Raw genomic sequence first — 23,874 nt, 5'->3', positions numbered from 1 at the left:
TAGGAACCTCTTGTGTTCAAAGTCTTTGGAGATAATTTAGATAAGATAATATGATAATTTTGACTGCCCTATTGGAAGTAGTGACCTCACAGAACCCCGACTAGTGCTCATCACTGAACATTATTGTACAAATATCTGCTAGTTAAATAAGGGAAATCACAATTCTTAGCTTTCGTAAAGGGTTTTGCAGAGATGTAAGCATTTCTTGTACAAAAACTCTAATAGCAATTCTCTACAATACCTCCACATTACCATGCACACTTTGCAGTTCCGAAAGTCACTTTCCCTTCGTACACTAATCACTTCACAAGCAGACCAGAGGATATAGTATTCTAGACTCAAGCTCCATAATGCACTCTTTGGATAGACATGTTCACTCTTCCATCAATTAAATAACAGCAGTGAAAAAGAGACACCTAATGCCATCAAGTATCTATAAACGTACTTCTACCAGGGCAGATGCCCATGTTGCAAAAAGAAAATAATCACTATTATGTATTTCCTATCAAGTCACTGATGCAAGCTGTGTTTTCCAAAGGTTTTTCTCAGAGCTGCCAAGACATCCCGATTCCTCAGGCTATATATGAAGGGGTTTGTCATGGCAGGTACAGTGGTAAAGAACAGTGTATTAACCATGGCCCTCTGTGGTGAATAAGATGATGCAGGTGTCATATATGTCAGAAGAGCAGTTGTGTAGAAGATCCCAACTACACACAGGTGAGACATGCAAGTTCCCAAGGCCTTGTGACTCCTTTCAGAAGATCTTACCCTCAGGACTTGGAGGAGGATGGCAACATAGGAAGTGAGGATGACTGTAATGGGAATGAGAAGTACCAGAAAATTTCCAACATAGGTTGTTTTTTCAAAATCCGAATTATCTGAGCAAGACAGTTGTATAAGGGCTCGATAATCACACATGTAATGGTTAATCACGTTGGACTTGCAGTAGGGAAGGAGCAGGACATAAAGAGAGCAGGTCAGTGCCTGTACAGTAGACCAAAACCAGGCCCCCATTGACATCATATGACAGACGCTTCTTCTCATGAGGGTGGGATATTGCAAAGGTTTGCAGATGGCCACATACCTATCATAAGACATGGTTGCCAGAATGAGGCACTCTGCTCCTCCTAAAATCAAAGTTACAGAAATCTGAACAACACATCCATAGAGTGAAATGGTATACCTTTGGGTTATAACACTGACCAACACTTGTGGAACAATTGAGAGAACTTGGCAGAGGTCCATGAAAGCCAATTGACTAAGAAAAAAGTACATGGGAGTCTGAAGCCCAGAGTCTGTTTTAATGAGAAAAATAAGGAGGCTGTTTCCCATCAGAGCAATGAGAAACATGAAGAGAAGCGCCCAGAGGAACAGGGTAGGTGACCATTGATGCAGAAGCCCAACAAGAAGAAATTCTCTCCATGAAGTTATATTCTCCTCTCTCATTCCTCCTTTGTTTTCCAAGCTTTTACCTAAAGTTACCAAAATAATTTGTGAGAACTGTGATGATAAATTTTGTTGAAATGCAAAATTATTAAAATATATTTGCTTCCCTCCTCCCCATTCTGTTTTAACATGATGAAACAGCATATCATGTGCCATGTCTTATAAGGTTACCTCTAATGTCCAGGAGGTACATGGCTATATGTGAAAATATACAGGTGGCATGATTTGGATACTGTCTTCATTTGGATATGTCACCATTCTCCAACTCACTGCCTTCTACTTGTCTATTATTTCCCTCCATTAAATTAAGAAGTTATGTATTTGTATTAGAGCCATCCATGCTTCAGATTTAATTCTAAAAAGTTACTTTAGAATGTGCAAAAGCGTGAAAGTAGCACTTTTCTGCGAATCTTTAAAGCATTTGCATCTTCTCCCAGGATTGTCCTGCAGAATCCCCACACACACAGAAATAAAACACAGTTGCTTTGAAGAGTTATAATGAGATGTTACATTTGTGCCTCGTGTGTTCCAAAGCATGTTTTCTGAATCAGATCCAAAGTACTGCACAGCCCTAGTTTGGAGGTATCATGTAAGAATTATATGTCATTGGGAGTTGGGCAGCATATACATTTAAGTAATTAATTATTGTTGTTCTTTATGTTCTTGTTGTTATTTCAATTGCTTTGTACAGTAATGCAGAATTGGAAAATGTTCCTTTGAATATCTATTTTTCTGTGTCTATGGAAAATCCACTCTAGTTGTATGCCTATCTATCTATACATCTAGAGAGATAGATAGACAGACAGACAGATGGAGAATATTAACACCTGTTGATGTATTGATATATTTTATTTGTGTGCAAAGTTTTGTGTTTGAAGTTTTATTTCATTCAAAGAAGACCTGACTGAATCCAGCCTTTGAATCAAATCTTCAAATTATTCAAATGCCTCCAAATCATTTCAAAAGAAATTGAAGCCAAAAGAAAGATTTAATGGACTTTCTGGCTTTGTGAAGTCTCTAACACTGTTGCAGTTTTCCTTCCAGCATATAGTATAGGCAAAGATGAGAGAGGTGTGAGCTGTGTGACAGATGGATTGGCAGCATTCCGGTCCCCCTTTTTGATCTGGATTACTCTTTCTAATGGTATACTTCACCTTCTCCCTGCCCATCCATAACCCCCCATACCTCTCAGTCTGTTTGTCGGACCTGTAATAGAGTAACTGTCAGTATGCATGTCCAATCTGTCTGACTTCTGCATCTCTTTCCACCCCCCTTCATTCCCTTTCATTCTCCTCATGCTCTGCTAAAAAATAAAATAAGAAAGGTTCTCCATGTTGCTTCTCTATTTATCTGTCCCTGTCTTGTCTGATACTGGGGGAGAGGGTCCATTTCGTGAGTGGGTCAGAGATAGTGAAGTTGCTCTTTGTTGAGGGCCTCCACAAGAAGGCTGGGCGGGGTGTGAGGGGAAGCTCAGATCAGTGGTTCTGCTGCTTTGCTGGACCAGCCCTGGAAAGACTCAAGGGTCAGGTCTGATGTCCAGACCTGAGACAAGTAGTTGAGGCCATCTGCCTTGCCTCCCTGCCCTTCCAAAGAGAAGTGTGTTCCCGTTGTAGCCTGAAGCTCTAAGTGAAGGCAAAGTCGAGTCCCCTCCCAGGCTATTCCTTTCCAACACTGTGAATTATATACAGAATATGGAACAGTGATAACAAAAACACATGTCCGGTACAATGATGATTGTCATTACTATATCGATTCCAATTCTGTGCATGCAAACCTCAAGTTGCATATTTGATTGAATCTTATTAAAACTCAAATTCAAACTGGCTCTCGGCTGACTCACACATACCATAGCTTCTATCGCTGAGAGGAGATTTGAATCTTCTTGGTCCTTCACTACCCTGCTTCACGGGCCACATCTTGGAAAGCATAATATTGCCGATCTGTTTTACCCTGATGTACATCCCTGCACATTTGTTTGAGCCAACATCCTGTTGAAACAGTTAAACATTAATGATAAATATTACTCTTACATCTTAGATAAAGGTAAAAAAAAAAAAGCCAAAGGATGAAATTATTGAACAGTTAGAAGATGCACGTTTCCCTGGAAAGATCTATCAAAGAGATTTGCTTGTTTCTTATCCAAGACCTCTGATCTACATCCTCAGGTCTACCTTTAAAAACAAATTTACATTTTAAATGTAAATGTAAATATATACGAGAGAGGGAGAGACAGGCCGACAGACAGGGAAATAAAGACAGGAACAGAATTCACATGACTTTACGAATTCCTGGATATTAAAGCAGGGCTATAATTATAATTCATGATTATAGTAACTATTTCTATTATATATATATAAAATAACATATACTACTAGTATATTATATAATAGATATAGAATTCTATTATTATACATTTATTTTGTTTTAATCATTATGTTTGAAATATATATTTGCTTGCCTGAAAATCATTTGCAAATATTTTTCTCTATAACATTATCAGTATAATACTTACATTATGGATTATTACAGGAGAGCAACTTATAAATAAACCAAGATTTCTTCAGAAACAAAGAATTACACATCGACATGCCTTTGGAACAGCAAGTGGGGGAAAATAGGATCTTTTAAAATTAGAATTGTGAAAGTTCAGCTTCTGGTTTTCATTCTCTTACAGATTGAATTCAACTGTCTCCATTGCTTCTTTCTTAACTTCCTCAAAGCATTCAGAGTGATTCTACTCAGACCTACTGTAATTATTCTTCCAGTGTGAGCATGCATTCTCTTACCTCCTTCAAGAAACAAAGAACTACCATTCTGAAAATTAATAAGACAAGATGAAACTTTTTATAGTTAAAGTCAGGGAAAAAAAATCTGTGCTACAGATTTACAGATGGGTATTGCTCTATCTCCTTTTTCAGGAAACGTATTTAACACTCTAATCTCTAATTCTAAGGTCCTCTGCAAGGAAAGAAGAAGAAAAAGGAAGAAACTCAAATTGTCACACTGAAAAAAAGGTACATTTCCAATGTTAATTATCTACAGCTGTCATAGTTAATTTTTTACTTCACAAGAGAAGATGGGAAAAAATGTGTCTAAATCTACCCAGGGTTCTCACTTGAGGCACAAATGACCAGACTCAAATTATCCTAATTCGGACAAATGATGTGAAGACCCAGCTTTCTGGAAAAGTCTTTAATGCTGGGGAACATGGAAGGAAAGAGAAGAAGATGACCAGCAGCAAGGTGGATGGACTCAGTTACAGTGGCTGTGACTGCATCATCAGGAGACTTGAAAGAAAAGGTTAGAGAAAGACTATCAGGGAGAAAAATCTCTCTATGTGGTCATTAGGAGTCAAAAACAACTTGAGGGGACATAATCAATCAATTGATTTTGAAACATTCAAGTTAGGGACAATCATATTTCACGCTCCTGCAGTCAACTGAATCGTTTATATATCTTGGGAGAAGCTCTGAGCTACTTCTACTTCAGGGAATTTGATTCTAAATATAATTCAGATGTTAATTAAGATGCAACAAAAAGTGAAAAATTTAACCTAGAGATGTTATATTGTTATGTGTTATGTGTTATTAGTTATTATGTGTTATAGTGTTGTGTGTTATTAGCACATATTATAGTGCAGGATTCTGTGGGTTTTCTTGTTTTAAAGAGAACTTCTACCCATTTAATAAATTGCAAAATGACAGCTGCAAAAACCTCTCCCTAATCTTTATTCATCTGAGAAGCTGACATGGTTATGTACTACTTATTTGTCCAGCCAATGTCCAGCTTAGTCCTGGCATTGTGCCATGTTGTTTGTGCCAAAGACTGGGCTAAACCTCCAACCCATCTCTCTCAAACTCCAGAGCTGGCTGTCTTCTGCTCCCAGGCCTTCCACACAAGGATGCCTTTGTTCCTGGGAAAGCCCACCTCTGCCAGCATAACATACATTTCGTTTCCTAATGCTCACATTTCCTTCAGGTCAAGCTCAACTCATGGTCTCTGCATGAGCGTCTCCATGAGTTTTCTTAGCAATGAGAGAGGTGTTTCTGCTCTGCTTTCTTATCAAAAGCCTCAGCAGGCAGGAGCACCCAGCCAACATGAGTTGTTCCAGAAGTTAAACAAACCAAGATACATCCATCTGGATGCCATCATCAAGGGTCAGGTTCAGCCTGAGAGCATCTTAGCTTTATCTCTTCTTTCAAGACATGCCTGACTTCCCGGCCTCGCCTCCAGCCCTGGAATTTCCTAGCAATCTTCCATCCAAGGACTTACCAGGTCTTACCCTGTTTTGTCTTCCAAGATGAGGCAACGTTGGCTGGCATCCATTACTCAGGGGCACGATTTTATGCTCTGTAGTTCAGAAGGCCTTCTTTCATTATTCTGCCTATGGACTTGTGTTGATTGCCAGTAGCTATGATGGTTTATCCCACACCATCCTTTGGCATCCTATTCTAAAGGGTGAGGATTGGTCCTTATCACCAATACACTTACAGGCCCTGTCGTTGAGGAATGGGGGTGGGGGTAAATTAGTGGAAATGTATTTATTTGATTGCCCCTTCATGGATCACTGCCTTGTCGTGGCGAAGGGGCTTGCGTAACTCAGTGAAGCCATGAGCTATACCGTGCAGGGCCACCCAAGACGGACAGGTCATGACAGAGAGTTCTGACAAAATGTGGTCCACTGGAGAAGGAAATGGCAACCCACTCCAGTATCCTTGCCAAGAAAACCCCATGGACAATGTTAAAAGGCTAAAAGATATGACGCCGGAAGATGAGCCCCTCAGGTCGGAAGGTGTCCAATATGCTACTGGGGAAGAGCGGAGGGCAATTCCAAGTAGTTCCAGAAAGAGTGAAGTGGCTGGGGCAAAGCCAAAAGGACGTTCAGCTGTGGATGTATCTGGAAGTGAAAAGAAGGTCCGATGCTGTAAAGAACAATATTGTATAGGTACCTGGAATGTAAGATCTATGAACCAAGGCAAGCTGGATGTGGTCAAACATGAGATGACAAGATTGACAATCGACATCTTGGGAATCAGCGAATTGAAATGGATGGGAATGGGTGAATTTAATTCAGGTGACCATTATATCTACTACTGTGGCCAACAAACCCTTAGAAGAAATGGAGTTGCACTCATAGTCAATAAGAGAGTGGGAAAGGCAATAATGGGGCACAACCTCAAAAACGACAGTATGATCTCAGTGCGTATCCAAGGCAAACCATTCAACATCACAGTAATCCAAGTCTATGCCCCAACCACTGATGCCGAAGAAGCTGAAATTGACCGGTTCTATGAGGACCTACAACACCTTCTAGAACTAGCACCAAAAAAAGATGTCCTTTTCATCATAGGGGATTGGAATGCTAAAGTAGGAAGTCAAGGAGTAATCGGAATAACAGGCAAGTTTGGCCTTGGAGCACAAAATGAAGCAGGGCAAAGGCTAATAGAGTTCTGTCAAGAGAACAAGCTAGTCATAGCAAACACTCTTTTCCAACAACACAAGAGACGACTCTACACATGGACATCACCAGATGGTCAATACCGAAACCAGATTGATTACATACTTTGCAGCCAAAGATGGAGAAGCTCTATACAGACAGCAAAAACAAGACCAGGAGCTGACTGGGGCTCAGATCATGAGCTTCTTACTGCAAAATTTAGGCTTAAATTGAAGAATGTAGGGAAAACCACTAGACCACTCAGGTATGACTTAGACCATATTCCTTGTGAGTACACAGTGAAGGTGATGAATAGATTTAGAGGATTAGATTTGGTAGACAGAGTGCCTGAAGAACTATGGACGGAGGTCTGTAACATTGTACAGGAGGCAGCAACTAAAACCATCCCAAGGAAAAAGAAATGCAAGAAAGCAAAATGGCTGTCTGATGAGGCATTACAAATAGCTGTGGAAAGAAGGAATGTGAAAAGCAAGGGTGAAAGGGAAAGATATAAGCAACTGAATGCAGATTTCCAGAGAATAGCAAGGAGAGATAAGAAGGCCTTCTTAAATGAACAGTGCAAAGAAATTGAGGAAAACAATAGAATGGGGAAGACTAGAGATCTCTTCAAGAAAATTGGAGATATGAAAGGAACGTTTAGTGCAAAGATGGGCATGATAAAGGACAAAAAAGGCAGGGACCTAACAGAAGCAGAAGAGATTAAGAAGAGGTGGCAAGAATACACAGAAGAACTATACAAGAAAGATCTTAATGTCCCTGATGTCCATGCTGGTGTGGTCACTGACCTTGAACCAGACATCCTAGAGAGTGAAGTCAAGTGGGCCTTAGGAAGCATTGCTAACAACAAAGCTCTTGGAGATGACAGTATTCCAGCTGAGTTATTTAAAATACTAAAAGATGATGCTGTTAAAGTGCTGCACTCAATATGCCAACAAGTCTGGAAAACGCAACAGTGGCCACAGGATTGGAAAAGGTCAGTTTACGTTCCAATTCCAAAGAAGGGCAATGCCAAAGAATGCTCAAACTATCGCACAATTGCACTCATTTCACATGCTAGCAAGATTATGCTCAAAATCCTACAAGCTAGGCTTCAGCAGTACGTGAACCGAGAACTACCGGACGTACAAGCTGGGTTTCGAAGAGGCAGAGGAACTAGAGATCAAATTGCCAACATTCGCTGGATCATGGAGAAAGCACGAGAGTTCCAGAAAAACATCTACTTCTGCTTCATTGACTATGCAAAAGCCTTTGATTGTGTGGATCACAACAAACTGTGGCAAATTCTTAAAGAGATGGGGGTACCAGACCATCTTACCTGTCTCCTGAGAAATCTGTATGCGGGCCAAGAAGCAACAGTTAGAACCGGTCACGGAACAACCAATTGGTTCAAAATAGGGAAAGGTGTACGACAAGGCTGTATACTATCACCCTGCTTATTTAACCTATATGCAAAGTACATCATGAGAAATGCCAGGCTGGAAGAATCACAAGCCGGAATTAAGATTGCAGGGAGAATCATCAATAACCTCAGATATGCAGACGATACCACCCTAATGGCAGAAAGTGAAGAAGAACTAAAGAGCCTCTTGATGAGGGTGAAAGAGGAGAGTGCGAAAGCTGGCTTGAAACTCAACATTAAAAAAACTAAGATCATGGCATCTGGACCCATCAATTCCTGGCAAATAGAAGGGGTAGAAATGGAAGCAGTAACAGACTTCATTTATTTGGGCTCCAAGATCACCGCAGACGGAGACTGCAGCCATGAAATTAAAAGACGCTTGCTCCTTGGGAGGAAAGCTATGGCAAACCTAGATAGCATATTAAAAAGCAGAGACGTCACCTTGCCGACAAAGATCCGCATAGTCAAAGCTATGGTTTTTCCAGTAGTAATGTATGGCTGTGAGAGCTGGACCATAAAGAAGGTTGAGCGCCGAAGAATTGATGCCTTTGAACTGTGGTGCTGGAGAAGACTCTTAAGAGTCCCCTGGACTGCTAGGAGGTCAAACCAGTCAATCTTAAAGGAAATAACCCTGATTACTCATTGGAAGGACTGATAATGAAGCTCAAGCTCAGATACTTTGGTCACCTAATGCGAAGAGAGGAGTCTTTGGAAAAGACCCTGATGCTGGGAAAGATTGAAGGCAAAAGGAGAAGAGGACGGCAGAGGATGAGATGGTTAGATAGCATCACTGAAGCAATGAGCATGAATCTGAGCAAACTCAGGGAGGCAGTGAAGGACAGGAAGGCCTGGCGCAATATGGTTCATGGGGTCACGAAGAGTTGGACACGAATTAACGACTGAACAACAACAAAAATTTATTTGATTGAGAGGCTCCAAGTGAGTCTGGGTGGCTTTCATGAAAAGGTAAGAACAGAAAAGGTAGTCCAGCAGCCTAGAATGAAACCTGTCCTTGGGTCTGATGAGCTCCCGAAATACCCAGCTTTGCAGAAGGAGCAGCAATGCTTTAGATTTCCCAGCTTGGAGGACATCTTCATGTATTGCATGGAGCCATCTATGAAAAATCGTGAATTATTTTTCATGTGATTTGGACGCTTTCTATCCAATGTGCCAAAAGGTAATGTCGGCATGAGTTTGCAGCTCAGGCGTTTCATCTTGGAAGAGAAGCTAGTCTTTACTGTTCACACTGCTGGACATTACTGGGGGTAGTTTCTAGACTAGTTTCCTCCAGCACACTCCCAGTCAATCCCTATATCCAGGACAGAGCGAGCACACATGCTGCTCTGTGCAGCTCAGCTAGCAAAACAGATAGCTTGGTGATGCTTTTTATTAAACAAAGAAACAAAAGAAAAATCAGTTTGTGAACCAAGGGACCTCAAACGAGCTAACTTACGGAATGCACCCAAAATCCAGGACCCGGGACTCCCATGGGCTAGACATTTGGGAAATTTGTGGCTGCTTCAGCACAGCTGTGCTGCCACGCCACCATGTTCTGCCCAGGTCAGGGGGTCATCGTGGGCATTTCCCCACCCCTTTCCCACCTCCCTCTGTCCCATGCGCCCAATCATCTGGCGGCAAGGCCTGACAGGCCAGTGGCGATTGGCTGCTTTGGAAACGAGGCAGAAATTTGAAATCTCTTAATGGCAGTCGGTCTTGAGGGACAGATGAGGGAGCGACCTGGATGCCAGTTGGCGAGGTAGGGCTGGCTGGGGACTGCTGACGGTCAACGGGTGAGCCCTCTTCCTCCCTCGAGGGAGGGGATCTTTGGGCACAGGCCAGGATGAGGAGTGGGGATGCAGTTTTCCTCACAGTCTGTGAGGAAGGTGCCCTTTGTTCCACCTCCCCCCAGCAAGGTGGCAGGCAGTTCCACGGGTCAGTCAAGGAGGAGGAGGAGGAGGCTTCATGGGGGCTCTCCTGACGTTGTGTGGGGATGGCAAATGGCACAAGCTTATTAATATATCTGGAGAGGGAGGGAGGGAGGGAGGGAGGGAGGGAGGGAGGGAGGGAGGAAGGAAGGAAGGAAGGAAGGAAGGAAGGAAGGAAGGAAGGAAGGAAGGAAGGAAGGAAGGAAGGAAGGAAGGAAGGAATATTTCTGTGGCTCCCTGTCAGCTTCCCATAAGTAAAGTCAGTGGGGAGGCCAGCAGCAAGTCGTAAGTCGCTTGCCCTCCCACTGCTTTTTTCCCCTGGTCATTCTGTCTCTCTGTTTAAGTACGGAAATACCTCTGAAATGTTGACCCAACGGGTCGCGGGTTGTCTAGTACTACATATAGATACCTACCCCTGAAGAATCCCAACAAGGACAAAACCAGTTGAGTAGTGCCTCCTTCTGATAAGTAGCTAATATAACACCTGAAGCTACAGAAGGGCCCTCTTAAGAGGAAGTGGCCTTGAGGCCTCTAGCACGAAACCCAGAACAATAAAAATCACAAAATCTCTCGAGTATGACCCCATGTAGAAAAAAAGAGGAAGGCACGCTTGCATAGCTTCTGTTCTTCTATCTGTACGCTAGACCACGGTTTTTGAGGGTTCTGTCAGAACTTGATGGGCTTCCACTAAGGAGAAAAAATGTTCCCTCAAATGTGTAGCCAATTTTCCATCATTAGACCTTTGCCTTTTGATCCGGGGTTCTCGGGATTTTTTTTTTTTTTTAACTAAGAGGTTCTGAGGTCTCAACAAATTAAAAACCCTCTTCTCTACACCCACTGAATATTATGCTCATAATAAATCCTTAACCCTTCTCTTTGTCATTCACATTCGAATCATAACGGTAGTTCATAGTGATTTATGCAGACGTGGCTTCCTGAAGAAGTCCCTGTTTGCTGGATTCACACAGTACGTGCAGCCTAAAACGGATGAAGTACATTATGGTTTAAAGTGTTGCATGAACTAGGTACGGAGGGCAATTGCATGAAGGGTTGTCCTGTAGGACAACTCTTCTTCAGTTTTATTCCAGAGGGCAAGACAAGAAAGAAGGGGGTGCCGTTGCAAGGAAGGAGATTTCAGCTGAACATCAGCAAGACATTCCGAATACTAAGAGCTGTTCAAGAATGAAACAGAGTGCCTTGTGAGGGCTTGGACGCTCTTGTGCTGGAGAAATGCAAACAAAAGCAGGATAGTTCCCTGTTGGGGATGCACCAGGTAGATGTTGGACCACACAGACTCCAATTCCATTCTATGATTCCATGGATGGTGTACACTTCTGGCTTATGGACATAATTTCAGTATTATGGGTGCAGAAGTGGACATATCTGGATTCAAGGGATCTGATAGAAACAGGCAGGGCCACACAGCTTTTCCATTCCCTCACTCTGGTTTTTTTTTTCACTTAAAAGACAATAAGAAGCAGTTTCTGCCAAGTTTTATTATAACACTCAGTGTTATTTCCTGTCTCCAAATTTCCCAGCTTGCCTTGCATTCTTTTGGAAGCAGTCACACTCCTTGACAGACCCCGATACAACAGTACCAAAGAAGATTTTTTTTTTTTTGGTCATAGCTACAGATCGGGTACTTTCAGGATGCCACTATCTATTCTGATCATTTGCAACCAGATGCCCTCCATACATTGGGACAGCAATTCCCAGAATGTCCAGAAGAGCAGAGCATCATCCGGTCAGCCTTTAGTATCCCAATCAATAGGGCCCTATGTGACACCAGTGAGCATCAAGATGCTATCTGGGAAGTCAACTGATCCTCTTCATGATAAGGTTCTTTTCACAGTATCAGATACGGGATGCACAGCCGTGATTCACAAACCCAGCCTCTATAGGTGGAAAGAGGAGAGCCTTCATGGGAAGCAGACTTCAAGAACCAGGTAGAAAGGTTACAGCAGGGCATTGTCCTAGACTACAGCCTGTAGATTTCTCTTTAATAGTTCCAAACAGACACCACAATGGGACCCAATAGGAACCTCTTGTGTTCAAAGTCTTTGAAGATAATTTAGATAAGATAATATGATAATTTTGACTGCCCTATTGGAAGTAGTGACCTCACAGAACCCCGACTAGTGCTCATCACTGAACATTATTGTACAAATATCTGCTAGTTAAATAAGGGAAATCACAATTCTTAGCTTTCGTAAAGGGTTTTGCAGAGATGTAAGCATTTCTTGTACAAAAACTCTAATAGCAATTCTCTACAATACCTCCACATTACCATGCACACTTTGCAGTTCCGAAAGTCACTTTCCCTTCGTACACTAATCACTTCACAAGCAGACCAGAGGATATAGTATTCTAGACTCAAGCTCCATAATGCACTCTTTGGATAGACATGTTCACTCTTCCATCAATTAAATAACAGCAGTGAAAAAGAGACACCTAATGCCATCAAGTATCTATAAACGTACTTCTACCAGGGCAGATGCCCATGTTGCAAAAAGAAAATAATCACTATTATGTATTTCCTATCAAGTCACTGATGCAAGCTGTGTTTTCCAAAGGTTTTTCTCAGAGCTGCCAAGACATCCCGATTCCTCAGGCTATATATGAAGGGGTTTGTCATGGCAGGTACAGTGGTAAAGAACAGTGTATTAACCATGGCCCTCTGTGGTGAATAAGATGATGCAGGTGTCATATATGTCAGAAGAGCAGTTGTGTAGAAGATCCCAACTACACACAGGTGAGACATGCAAGTTCCCAAGGCCTTGTGACTCCTTTCAGAAGATCTTACCCTCAGGACTTGGAGGAGGATGGCAACATAGGAAGTGAGGATGACTGTAATGGGAATGAGAAGTACCAGAAAATTTCCAACATAGGTTGTTCTTTCAAAATCCGAATTATCTGAGCAAGACAGTTGTATAAGGGCTGGATAATCACATATGTAATGGTTAATCACGTTGGACTTGCAGTAGGGAAGGGGCAGGACATAAAGAGAGCAGGTCAGTGCCTGTACAGTAGACCAAAACCAGGCCCCCACTGACATCATGTAACAGACGCTTCTCCTCATAAGGATGGGATATTGCAAAGGTTTGCAGATGGCCACATACCTATCAAAAGACATGGTTGCCAGAATGAGGCATTCTGCTCCTGCCAAGACCAAAATTACAGAAATCTGAACAACACATCCATAGAGTGAAACGGTATACCTTTGGGTTATAAAACTGATCAATACTTGTGGAACAATTGAGAGAACTTGGCAGAGGTCCATGAAAGCCAATTGACTAAGAAAAAAGTACATGGGAGTCTGAAGCCCAGAGTCTGTTTTAATGAGGAAAATAAGGAGGCTGTTTCCCATCAGAGCAATGAGAAACATGAAGAGAAGCGCCCAGAGGAACAGGGTAGGTGACCATTGATGCAGAAGCCCAACAAGAAGAAATTCTCTCCATGAAGTTATATTCTCCTCTCTCATTCCTCCTTTGTTTTCCAAGCTTTTACCTAAAGATACCAAAATAATTTGTGAGAACTGTGATAAATTTTGTTGAAATGCAAAATTATTAAAATATATTTGCTTCCCTCCTCTCCATTCTGTTTTAACTTGATGAAACAGCATATCATGTGCCATGTCTTATAAGATTACCTCTAATGTCCAGGAGGTACGTGGCTATATGTGAAAATATACAGGTGGCATGATTTGGATACTGTCTTCATTTGGATATGTCACCATTGTCCAACTCACTCCCTTCTAGTTGTCTATTATTTCCCTCCATTAAATTAAGAAATTATGTATTTGTATTAGAGCCATCCATGCTTCAGATTTAATTCTAAAAAGTTACTTTAGAATGTGCAAAAGCGTGAAAGTAGCACTTGTCTGCGACTCTTTAAAGCATTTGCATCTTCTCCCAGGATTGTCCTGCAGAATCCCCACACACACAGAAATAAAACACAGTTGCTTTGAAGAGATATAATGAGATGTTACATTTGTGCCTCATGTGTTCCAAAGCATGTTTTCTGAATCAGATCCAAAGTACTGCACAGCCCTAGTTTGGAGGTATCATGTAAGAATTATATGTCATTGGGAGTTGGGCAGCATATACATTTAAGTAATTAATTATTGTTGTTGTTTATGTTCTTGTTGTTATTTCAATTGCTTTGTACAGTAATGTAGAATTGGAAAATGTTCCTTTGAATATCTATTTTTCTGTGTCTATGGAAAATCCACTCTAGTTGTATGCCTATCTATCTATACATCTAGAGAGATAGATAGACAGACAGACAGATGGAGAATATTAACACCTGTTGATGTATTGATATATTTTATTTGTGTGCAAAGTTTTGTGTTTGAAGTTTTATTTCATTCAAAGAAGACCTGACTGAATCCAGCCTTTGAATCAAATCTTCAAATTATTCAAATGCCTCCAAATCATTTCAAAAGAAATTGAAGCCAAAAGAAAGATTTAATGGACTTTCTGGCTTTGTGAAGTCTCTAACACTGTTGCAGTTTTCCTTCCAGCATATAGTATAGGCAAAGATGAGAGAGGTGTGAGCTGTGTGACAGATGGATTGGCAGCATTCCGGTCCCCCTTTTTGATCTGGATTACTCTTTCTAATGGTATACTTCACCTTCTCCCTGCCCATCCATAACCCCCCATACCTCTCAGTCTGTTTGTCGGACCTGTAATAGAGTAACTGTCAGTATGCATGTCCAATCTGTCTGACTTCTGCATCTCTTTCCACCCCCCTTCATTCCCTTTCATTCTCCTCATGCTCTGCTAAAAAATAAAATAAGAAAGGTTCTCCATGTTGCTTCTCTATTTATCTGTCCCTGTCTTGTCTGATACTGGGGGAGAGGGTCCATTTCGTGAGTGGGTCAGAGATAGTGAAGTTGCTCTTTGTTGAGGGCCTCCACAAGAAGGCTGGGCGGGGTGTGAGGGGAAGCTCAGATCGGTGGTTCTCCTGCCTTGCTTGACCAGCCCTGGAAAGACTCAAGGGTCAGGTCTGATGTCCAGACCTGAGACAAGTAGTTGAGGCCATCTGCCTTGCCTCCCTGCCCTTCCAAAGAGAAGTGTGTTCCCGTTGTAGCCTGAAGCTCTAAGTGAAGGCAAAGTCGAGTCCCCTCCCAGGCTATTCCTTTCCAACACTGTGAATTATATACAGAATATGGAACAGTGATAACAAAAACACATGTCCGGTACAATGATGATTGTCATTACTATATCGATTCCAATTCTGTGCATGCAAACCTCAAGTTGCATATTTGATTGAATCTTATTAAAACTCAAATTCAAACTGGCTCTCGGCTGACTCACACATACCATAGCTTCTATCGCTGAGAGGAGATTTGAATCTTCTTGGTCCTTCACTACCCTGCTTCACGGGCCACATCTTGGAAAGCATAATATTGTCCATCTGTTTTACCGTGATGGATGTCCCTGCATATTTGTTTGAGATACAGCATTCTGTTTAGCCAACATCCTGTTGAAATAAATAAACATTAATGATAAATATTAGTCTTACATCTTGGATAAAGCTAAAAAAAAAAAGGCAAAGAATGAAATTATTGAACATTTAGAAGATGCACATTCCTCTGGCAAGATCTATCAAAGAGATTTGATTGTTTCTTATCCAAGACCTCTGATCTACATCCTCAGGTCTACCTTTAAAAAGAAATTTACATTTTAAATGTAAATATAAATATATACAAGAGAGAGAGAGAGACAGACAGACAGACAGACAGACAGAGATGGAAATAAACTCAGAGACAGAATTCACATGACCTTATGAATTCCCGGATACTAAAGCAGGGCTATAACTTTAATATGTGATTATAGTAACTATTTTTATTAAATATACAAAAGAACTATATAATAATAGTATACTATATAATGCATATAGAATTCTACTATTATAGAGTTATTTTGTTTTAATCATTATGTTTGAAATGTACTTGCTTGCGTGAAAATCATTTGCAAATATTTTTCTCTATAACGTTATCAGTATAATACTTACGTTATGGATTATTACAGGAGAGCAACTTACAAATAAACCACGAATTCTTCAGAAACAAAGAATTACACATCGACATGCCTTTGGAGCAGCAAGTGGGGGAAAATAGGATCTTTTAAAATTAGAATTGTGAAAGTTCAGCTTCTGGTTTTCATTCTCTTACAGATTGAATTCAACTGTCTCCATTGCTTCTTTCTTAACTTCCTCAAAGCATTCAGAGTAATTCTACTCAGACCTACTGTAATTATTCTTCCAGTGTGAGCATTCATTGTCTTACCTCCTTCAAGAAACAAAGAACTACCATTCTGAAAATTAATAAGACAAGATGAAACTTTTTATAGTTAAAGTCAGGGAAAAAAATCTGTGCTACAGATTTACAGATGGGTATTGCTCTATGTCCTTTTTCAGGAAACGTATTTAACACTCTAATCTCTAATTCTAAGGTCCTCTGCAAGGAAAGAAGAAGAAAAAGGAAGAAACTCAAATTGTCACACTGAAAAAAAGGTACATTTCCAACATTAATTATCTACAGCTGTCATAGTTAATTTTTTACTTCACAAGAGAAGATGGGAAAAAACATGTCTAAATCAACCCAGAGTTCTCACCTGAGGCACAAATGGCCAGACTCAAATTATCCTAATTCGGACAAATGATGTGAAGACCCAGCTTTCTGGAAAAGTCTTTAATGCTGGGGAACGTGGAAGGAAAGAGAAGAAGATGACCAGCAGCAAGGTGGATGGACTCAGTTACAGTGGCTGTGAGTGCATCATCGGGAGACTTGAAAGAAAAGGTTAGAGAAAGACTATCAGGGAGAAAAATCTCTCTATGTGGCCATTAGGAGTCAAAAACAACTTCAGGACACATAATCAATCAATTGATTTTGAAACATTCAAGTTAGGGACAATCTTTTGCACACTCCTGCAGTCAACTGAAACTTTCATATATCTTGGGAGAAGCTCTGAGCTACTTCTACTTCAGGGAATTTGGTTCTAAATGTAATTCAGATGTTAATTAAGATGCAACCAAAAACAAAAAGATTAGCCTAGAAATGTTACAGTGTTATGTGTTATTAGTTAGTATAAGTTGTAGTGTTATGCGTTATAATGCTATGTGTTATTAGTACATGTTATGGTGCAGGATTCTGTGCGTTTTTTTGTTTTAAAGAGAACTTCTACCCATTTATTAAAATACAAAATGACAGCTGCAAAAATCTCTCCCTAATCCTTATTTATCTGAGAAGCTGACCTGGTTATCCACTGCTTCTTTCTCCAGGCAATGTCCAGTTAGTCCTGGCATTGTGCCATGTTGTTTCAACCTATGACCCAGCTAAACTCAAGCCCATCTCCAGCTCCTAAAATGTTCCACCTGCCATGCACAGCCTCTGAAAGTATGGAATGAGGTTTCTTCAAATTGGGAATGAGGGAGAAATTTTTTTAGCTTGCCAATGAATGCAAATTTATCTTCGTTTGCACTTTTAAACCACTCCACCAACCAAACTGTAGCGTTCTTTTGAAATGGGCATTCTTCTGAATTTTATCATGTCTTTGGCATATTTTAAAAAGTGTACTGGGGAGATTTCTTTCCAGAAATGCTAAGATTCATTAAAATAATGGATACATTGCAAAGAAAGAAAAAAGAAATGGAGGAATAAATGCAAAAATAATATACATTTTACTGCACATTTTAAAAAAATCTTAAGTTTGATGAACTGAACTTGGCATATTCACATTAAAAAAAATGAGGAAAAATGGATTTTTATAATAATATGTTTATTTATAGTGCTGTGAAACAGACATAATACATTATATTATTTTGATACAGTGGTATTTGTACAGTATCGACTAAAGTTTATTAACATTCTAATGTTTACATAATGTAGACCAGTGAAGATAAGAAAGAGAGAACTATATTTAGAGAGAACCCTAAATATCAGTATTAGTTATGATTTAAATTGTCAGTGTTAATCAGTATAAGATGATTTAGCTTTTTCATTCAGAATTGAATATAACATTTAATAACCACTGTATCTGGCATCAAAGTATTTGTTGTACAATAAAGATTTCGGTCTTAAGCTGAGAAAAACTGATTTTGACAGATGAACAAACATGAGAAAGTGAAAGAAAACTAAACTGAAATAGTCCTCCATCTACAGTATATACTACTAAAACTCTCAAGTCTATAACCTTCAACTGGGCAAAACAGTGCATCATAGGGCAACAATTTTTGAACCAAGACACCTCAGTTGGGTTAATTTATAGAATACATCCAAAATCCAAGACCCATTACTCCCATGGGATTAAAATTTGAGAAACTTGTGGCTGCGTCAGCACTGCTGGGCTGCTGAGCCACCACAGTCAGGCCAGGTCGTGTGATTGTCATGGGTGTATCCCCAACCTCTTTCCTGCCTCCCTCTGTCCTCTGTGCCCAATCGGCTGGTGGCAAGACCCGACAGGCAAGTGGCGATTGGCTGCTTTGGAAACGAGACACAAATTTGAAATCTCTTAATGACTGTGGGCACTGAGGGAAGGATCAGGGAGCAACTTGGATGCCTGCTGGTGAGGTAGGGCTAGCTGGGGACCGCTGACAGTCAACGGGTGAGCCCTCTTCCTCCCTCGAGGGAGGGGATCTTTGGGCACAGGCCAGGATGAGGAGTGGGGATGCAGTTTTCCTCACAGTCTGTGAGGAAGGCGCCCTTTGTTCCACCTCCCCCCAGCAAGGTGGCAGACAGTTCCACGGGTCAGTCAAGGAGGAGGAGGAGGAGGAGGCTTCATGGGGGCTCTCCTGACGTTGTGTGGGGACGGCAAATGGCACAAGCTTATTAATATATCTGGAAAGGGTGGGTGGGAGGGAGGGAGGGAGGGAGGGAGGGAGGGAGGAAGGAAGGAAGGAAGGAAGGAAGGAAGGAAGGAAGGAAGGAAGGAAGGAAGGAAGGAAGGAAGGAAGGAAGGAAGGAATATTTCTGTGGCTCCCTGTCAGCTTCCCATAAGTAAAGTCAGTGGGGAGGCCAGCAGCAATTCGTAAGTCGCTTGCCCTCCCACTGCTTTTTTCCCCTGGTCATTCTGTCTCTCTGTTTAAGTACAGAAATACCTCTGAAATGTTGACCCAACGGGTCGCGGGTTGTCTAGTGCTACATATAGATACCTACCCCTGAAGAAATCCAACAAGGACAAAACCAGTTGAGTAGTGCCTCCTTCTGATAAGTAGCTAATATAACACCTGAAGCTACAGAAGGGCCCTCTTAAGAGGAAGTGGCCTTGAGGCCTCTAGCACGAAACCCAGAACAATAAAAATCACAAAATCTCTCGAGTATGACCCCATGTAGAAAAAAAGAGGAAGGCACGCTTGCATAGCTTCTGTTCTTCTATCTGTACGCTAGACCACGGTTTTTGAGGGTTCTGTCAGAACTTGATGGGCTTCCACTAAGGAGAAAAAATGTTCCCTCAAATGTGTAGCCAATTTTCCATCATTAGACCTTTGCCTTTTGATCCGGGGTTCTCGGGATTTTTTTTTTTTTTTAACTAAGAGGTTCTGAGGTCTCAACAAATTAAAAACCCTCTTCTCTACACCGACTGAATATTATGCTCATAATAAATCCTTAACCCTTCTCTTTGTCATTCACATTCGTATCATAACGGTAGTTCATAGTGATTTATGCAGACGTGGCTTCCTGAAGAAGTCCCTGCTTGCTGGATTCACACAGTACGTGCAGCCTAAAACAGATGAAGTACATTATGGTTTAAAGTGTTGCATGAACTAGGTACGGAGGGCAATTGCATGAAGGGTCAACTACTTTTTTTTTTCACTTAAAAGACAATAAGAAGCAATTTCTGCCAGGTTTTATTATAACAGTCAGTGTTACTTTCTTGTCTCCAAATTTCCCAGCTTGCCTTGCATTCTTTTGGAAGCAGTTATTGGGGAAGCAGACCCCGATACAACAGTATCAAAGAAGATTTTGGGGGGGGTAATAACTACAGATCGGGTACTTTCAGGATGCCACTATCTATTCTGATCATTTGCAACCAGATGCCCTCCATACATTGGGACAGCAATTCCCAGAATGTCCAGAAGAGCAGAGCATCATCCGGTCAGCCTTTAGTATCCCAATCAATAGGGCCCTATGTGACACCAGTGAGCATCAAGATGCTATCTGGGAAGTCAACTGATCCTCTTCATGATAAGGTTCTTTTCACAGTATCAGACATGGGATGCATAGCCATGATTCACAAACTCAGCCTCTATAGGTGGAAAGAGGAGAGCCTTCATGGGAAGCAGAAGACTTCAAGAACCAGGTAGAAAAGTTACAGCAGGGCATTGACCTAGACTACAGCCTGTAGATTTCTCTTTAATAGTTCCAAACAGACACCACAATGGGACCCAATAGGAACCTCTTATGTTCAAAGTCTTTGGAGATAATTTAGATAAGATAATATGATAATTTTGACTGCCCTATTGGTAGTAGTGACCTCATAGAACCTCGACTAGTGCTCATCACTGAACACTATTGTACAAATATCTGCTAGTTGAACAAGGGAAATCACAATTCTTAGCTTTCGTAAAGGATTTTGCAGAGATGTAAGCATTTCTTGTACAAAAACTCTAATAGCAATTCTGTACAATACCTCCACATTACCATACACGCATTGCAGTTCAGATGCTTAAAGTAAAAGTCACTTTGCCTTGGTACATTAATCATTTCATAAGCAGACCAGAGGATATAGTATTCTAGACTCAAGCTCCATAATGCACTCTTTGGATAGACATGTTCACTCTTCCATCAATTAAATAACAGCAGTGAAAAAGAGACACCTAATGCCATCAAGTATCAATAACGGTACTTCTACCAGGGCAGATATCCACGTTGCAAACAGAAAATATTCACTATTATGTATTTCCTATCAAGTCACTGATGCAAGCTGTGTTTTCCAAAGGTTTTTCTCAGAGCTGCCAAGACATCCCGATTCCTCAGGCTATATATGAAGGGGTTTGTCATGGCAGGTACAGTGGTAAAGAACAGTGTATTAACCATGGCCCTCTGTGGTGAATAAGATGATGCAGGTGTCATATATGTCAGAAGAGCAGTTGTGTAGAAGATCCCAACTACACACAGGTGAGACATGCAAGTTCCCAAGGCCTTGTGACTCCTTTCAGAAGATCGTGCCCTCAGGACTTGGAGGAGGATGGCAACGTAGGAAGTGAGGATGACTGAGATGGGAAAGAGAAGTACCATGAAATTTCCAAAATAGGTTGTTCTTTCAAAATCCGAATTATCTGAGCAAGACAGTTGTATAAGGGCTGGATAATCACATATGTAATGGTTAATCACGTTGGACTTGCAGTAGGGAAGGGGCAGGACATAAAGAGAGCAGGTCAGTGCCTGTACAGTAGACCAAAACCAGGCCCCCACTGACATCATGTAACACACACTTCTCCTCATGAGGATGGGATATTGCAAAGGTTTGCAGATGGCCACATACCTATCATAAGACATGGTTGCCAGGATGAGGCATTCTGCTCCTCCTAAAACCAAAATTACAGAAATCTGAACAACACATCCATAGAGTGAAATGGTATACCTTTGGGTTATAAAACTGACCAATACTTGTGGAACAATTGAGAGAACTTGGCAGAGATCCATGAAAGCCAATTGACTAAGAAAAAAGTACATGGGAGTCTGAAGTCCAGAGTCTGTTTTAATGAGAAAAATAAGGAGGCTGTTTCCCATCAGAGCAATGAGAAACATAAAGAGAAGCGCCCAGAGGAACAGGGTAGGTGACCATTGATGCAGAAGCCCAACAAGAAGAAATTCTCTCCATGAAGTTATATTCTCCTCTCTCATTCCTCCTTTGTTTTCCAAGCTTTTACCTAAAGATACCAAAATAATTTGTGAGAACTGTGATGATAAATTTTGTTGAAATGCATAATTATTAAAATATATTTGCTTCCCTACTCCCCATTCTGTTTTAACTTGAAGAAACAGCATATCATGTGCCATGTCTGATCAGATTACCTCTAATGTCCAGGAGGTACGTGCCTATGTGTGAAAATATACAGGTAACATAATTTGGATACTGTCTTCATTTGGATATGTCACCATTCTCCAACTCACTGCCTTCTAGTTGTCTATTATTTCCCTCCATTAAATTAAGAAATTCTGTATTGTTTGTATTAGAGCCATCCATGCTTCAGATTTGTTTTTAAAAAGGTACTTTGGAATGTACAAAAGTATGAAAGTATCACTTTTCTACAACTCTTCCAAGCACTTTTAAAGAATTTCCCCCCCAAACGCAGCTGCTTTGAAGAGTTGAAGTCAGGTGTTACATTTGGGCCTCATATGTTCCAAGGGATGTTTTGGTGTCAGATTCAAAGTCTTGTGCAGTCCTATCTTGTTGACATCAGTTAAGAAATTATAATTTTTAAAAAATTGTTTTGTAAGAGAACACTGAAAAATATTCCTTTCAATATACATTATTTGTGATCATGTAGAACCAAGTATATATCTCTCCATGTTGCTTCTCTATTTGTCTGTTAGATAGATAGATAGATAGATAGATAGATAGATAGATAGATAGATAGATAGATAGATAGACATAGATATAGATATAATAGATATAGATATAGATATAGATATAGATATAGATATAGATATAGATATAGATATAGATATACATATAGATATACATATACATATACATATACATATACATATACATATACATATACATATACATATACATATACATAGATAGATAGGAGATAGATACTGTAGATACAGGTATGATATAGACATAGACATAGATACAAGTATAGATATTTACTGAAATGTAGCAAGATACATTGAAATAGAATATTTTTGCCATTAGGATGGAAATGGAGTAGACATGCAGATGTCTTAAGCCTCTGCAAATGTGTGTTGTGTTCAAGTAACTGCTTAGGATCTTTCGGTGTGGAGGATGGCAACTTTGGTCCCTCCCAAAAAGTTTGAATTATAAAAGCCATAAACCCCAATCTGTGTCATGGTCAGGGATGATCTGAATTTTAGCCCAAAGCATTGGGGATTGATTGATTGATTGATTTGATTTGATTTCTATCCCACCACAGGAGGGTTAATTTTCCCCACAGGAAACATATTGTGAGTAAGTGGGGTGAGGGCAAATGACCCACCCAAAGTCATGCAGCGAAGGGGAACTTAACGTGGGTCTTCCTACTCCCTCACTACTCTGCCTCACCAGCCTTATCTTGGAAAGCATCTGTTTTACCCTGATGTATCTCCCTGCACATTTCTGAGTTTTTAAAAGCTTGAAAAACATTTTCTTTAACAATAAGCACAAAAGAAAAGGCTCTTGAATACTACCATGATATGCTGAAAGAGAGAGAGCCTATATAAGCAGCCACAAGCCCCAAATAAAAAATCTGCAATGCTCTTAATAAAAACACAAGACACAGCATTTGCCTTACACTCAAAGCATGAGACAGAACGTTCTCTTTATCTAACGCCAGTTGAAACAATTAAACATGAATGACAAGCTTTCGTTTGGCATCTCTGATAAAGAGCAGCAAAGGAGGATGAAATTGTTGAACATTTGGAAAATAAGTACTTATTTAACAAGATCAGGCAAACAGATTTGTTTGTC

The 23,874-nt window shown here is 40.6% G+C and overlaps 3 protein-coding genes across 4 annotated transcripts; all 3 read right to left on the bottom strand.

Moving 5' to 3' along the window:
- Positions 1 to 510: 510 nt before the first annotated feature.
- On the bottom strand, positions 511 to 4,330 carry LOC148216785 (olfactory receptor 2AK2-like). Of its 2 annotated transcripts, none has more exons than XM_088134590.1 (3): positions 4,233 to 4,330; positions 3,293 to 3,434; positions 511 to 1,472 (listed from the first exon to the last, which is right to left on the bottom strand). In XM_088134590.1, the coding sequence occupies exons 1-3, from the start codon at positions 4,257 to 4,259 to the stop codon at positions 511 to 513; spliced, it is 1,131 nt and encodes a 376-aa protein (XP_087990716.1). In that variant the 5' UTR covers positions 4,260 to 4,330. The 2 variants fall into 2 exon arrangements, with proteins under 2 accessions (XP_087990716.1, XP_087990717.1); XM_088134591.1 differs by lacking the exon at positions 4,233 to 4,330 and adding an exon at positions 3,959 to 4,061.
- Positions 4,331 to 12,773: 8,443 nt separating this feature from the next.
- LOC148216784 (olfactory receptor 2T29-like) lies at positions 12,774 to 15,630 on the bottom strand. Its single transcript, XM_088134592.1, has 2 exons — positions 15,553 to 15,630; positions 12,774 to 13,735 (listed from the first exon to the last, which is right to left on the bottom strand). Exons 1-2 carry the CDS (start codon positions 15,620 to 15,622, stop codon positions 12,774 to 12,776), a joined length of 1,032 nt encoding a protein of 343 aa, XP_087990718.1. The 5' UTR covers positions 15,623 to 15,630.
- A 5,513-nt stretch (positions 15,631 to 21,143) lies between these two features.
- On the bottom strand, positions 21,144 to 21,731 carry LOC148216783 (olfactory receptor 2Z1-like). The gene has a single exon (XM_088134709.1). It carries the CDS (start codon positions 21,729 to 21,731, stop codon positions 21,144 to 21,146), a length of 588 nt encoding a protein of 195 aa, XP_087990835.1.
- Positions 21,732 to 23,874: the final 2,143 nt, after the last annotated feature.

The sequence above is a fragment of the Python bivittatus genome, unplaced genomic scaffold (genome assembly GCF_059951505.1).
Source record: "Python bivittatus isolate LINGU-HERP-01145 unplaced genomic scaffold, Pbiv_v1 ctg000080_np1212, whole genome shotgun sequence".
In the NCBI taxonomy this organism is placed as follows: domain Eukaryota; kingdom Metazoa; phylum Chordata; class Lepidosauria; order Squamata; family Pythonidae; genus Python; species Python bivittatus.
Note: the sequence above shows the minus strand (reverse complement) of the source record. Positions and strands in the feature narration are given on the sequence as shown.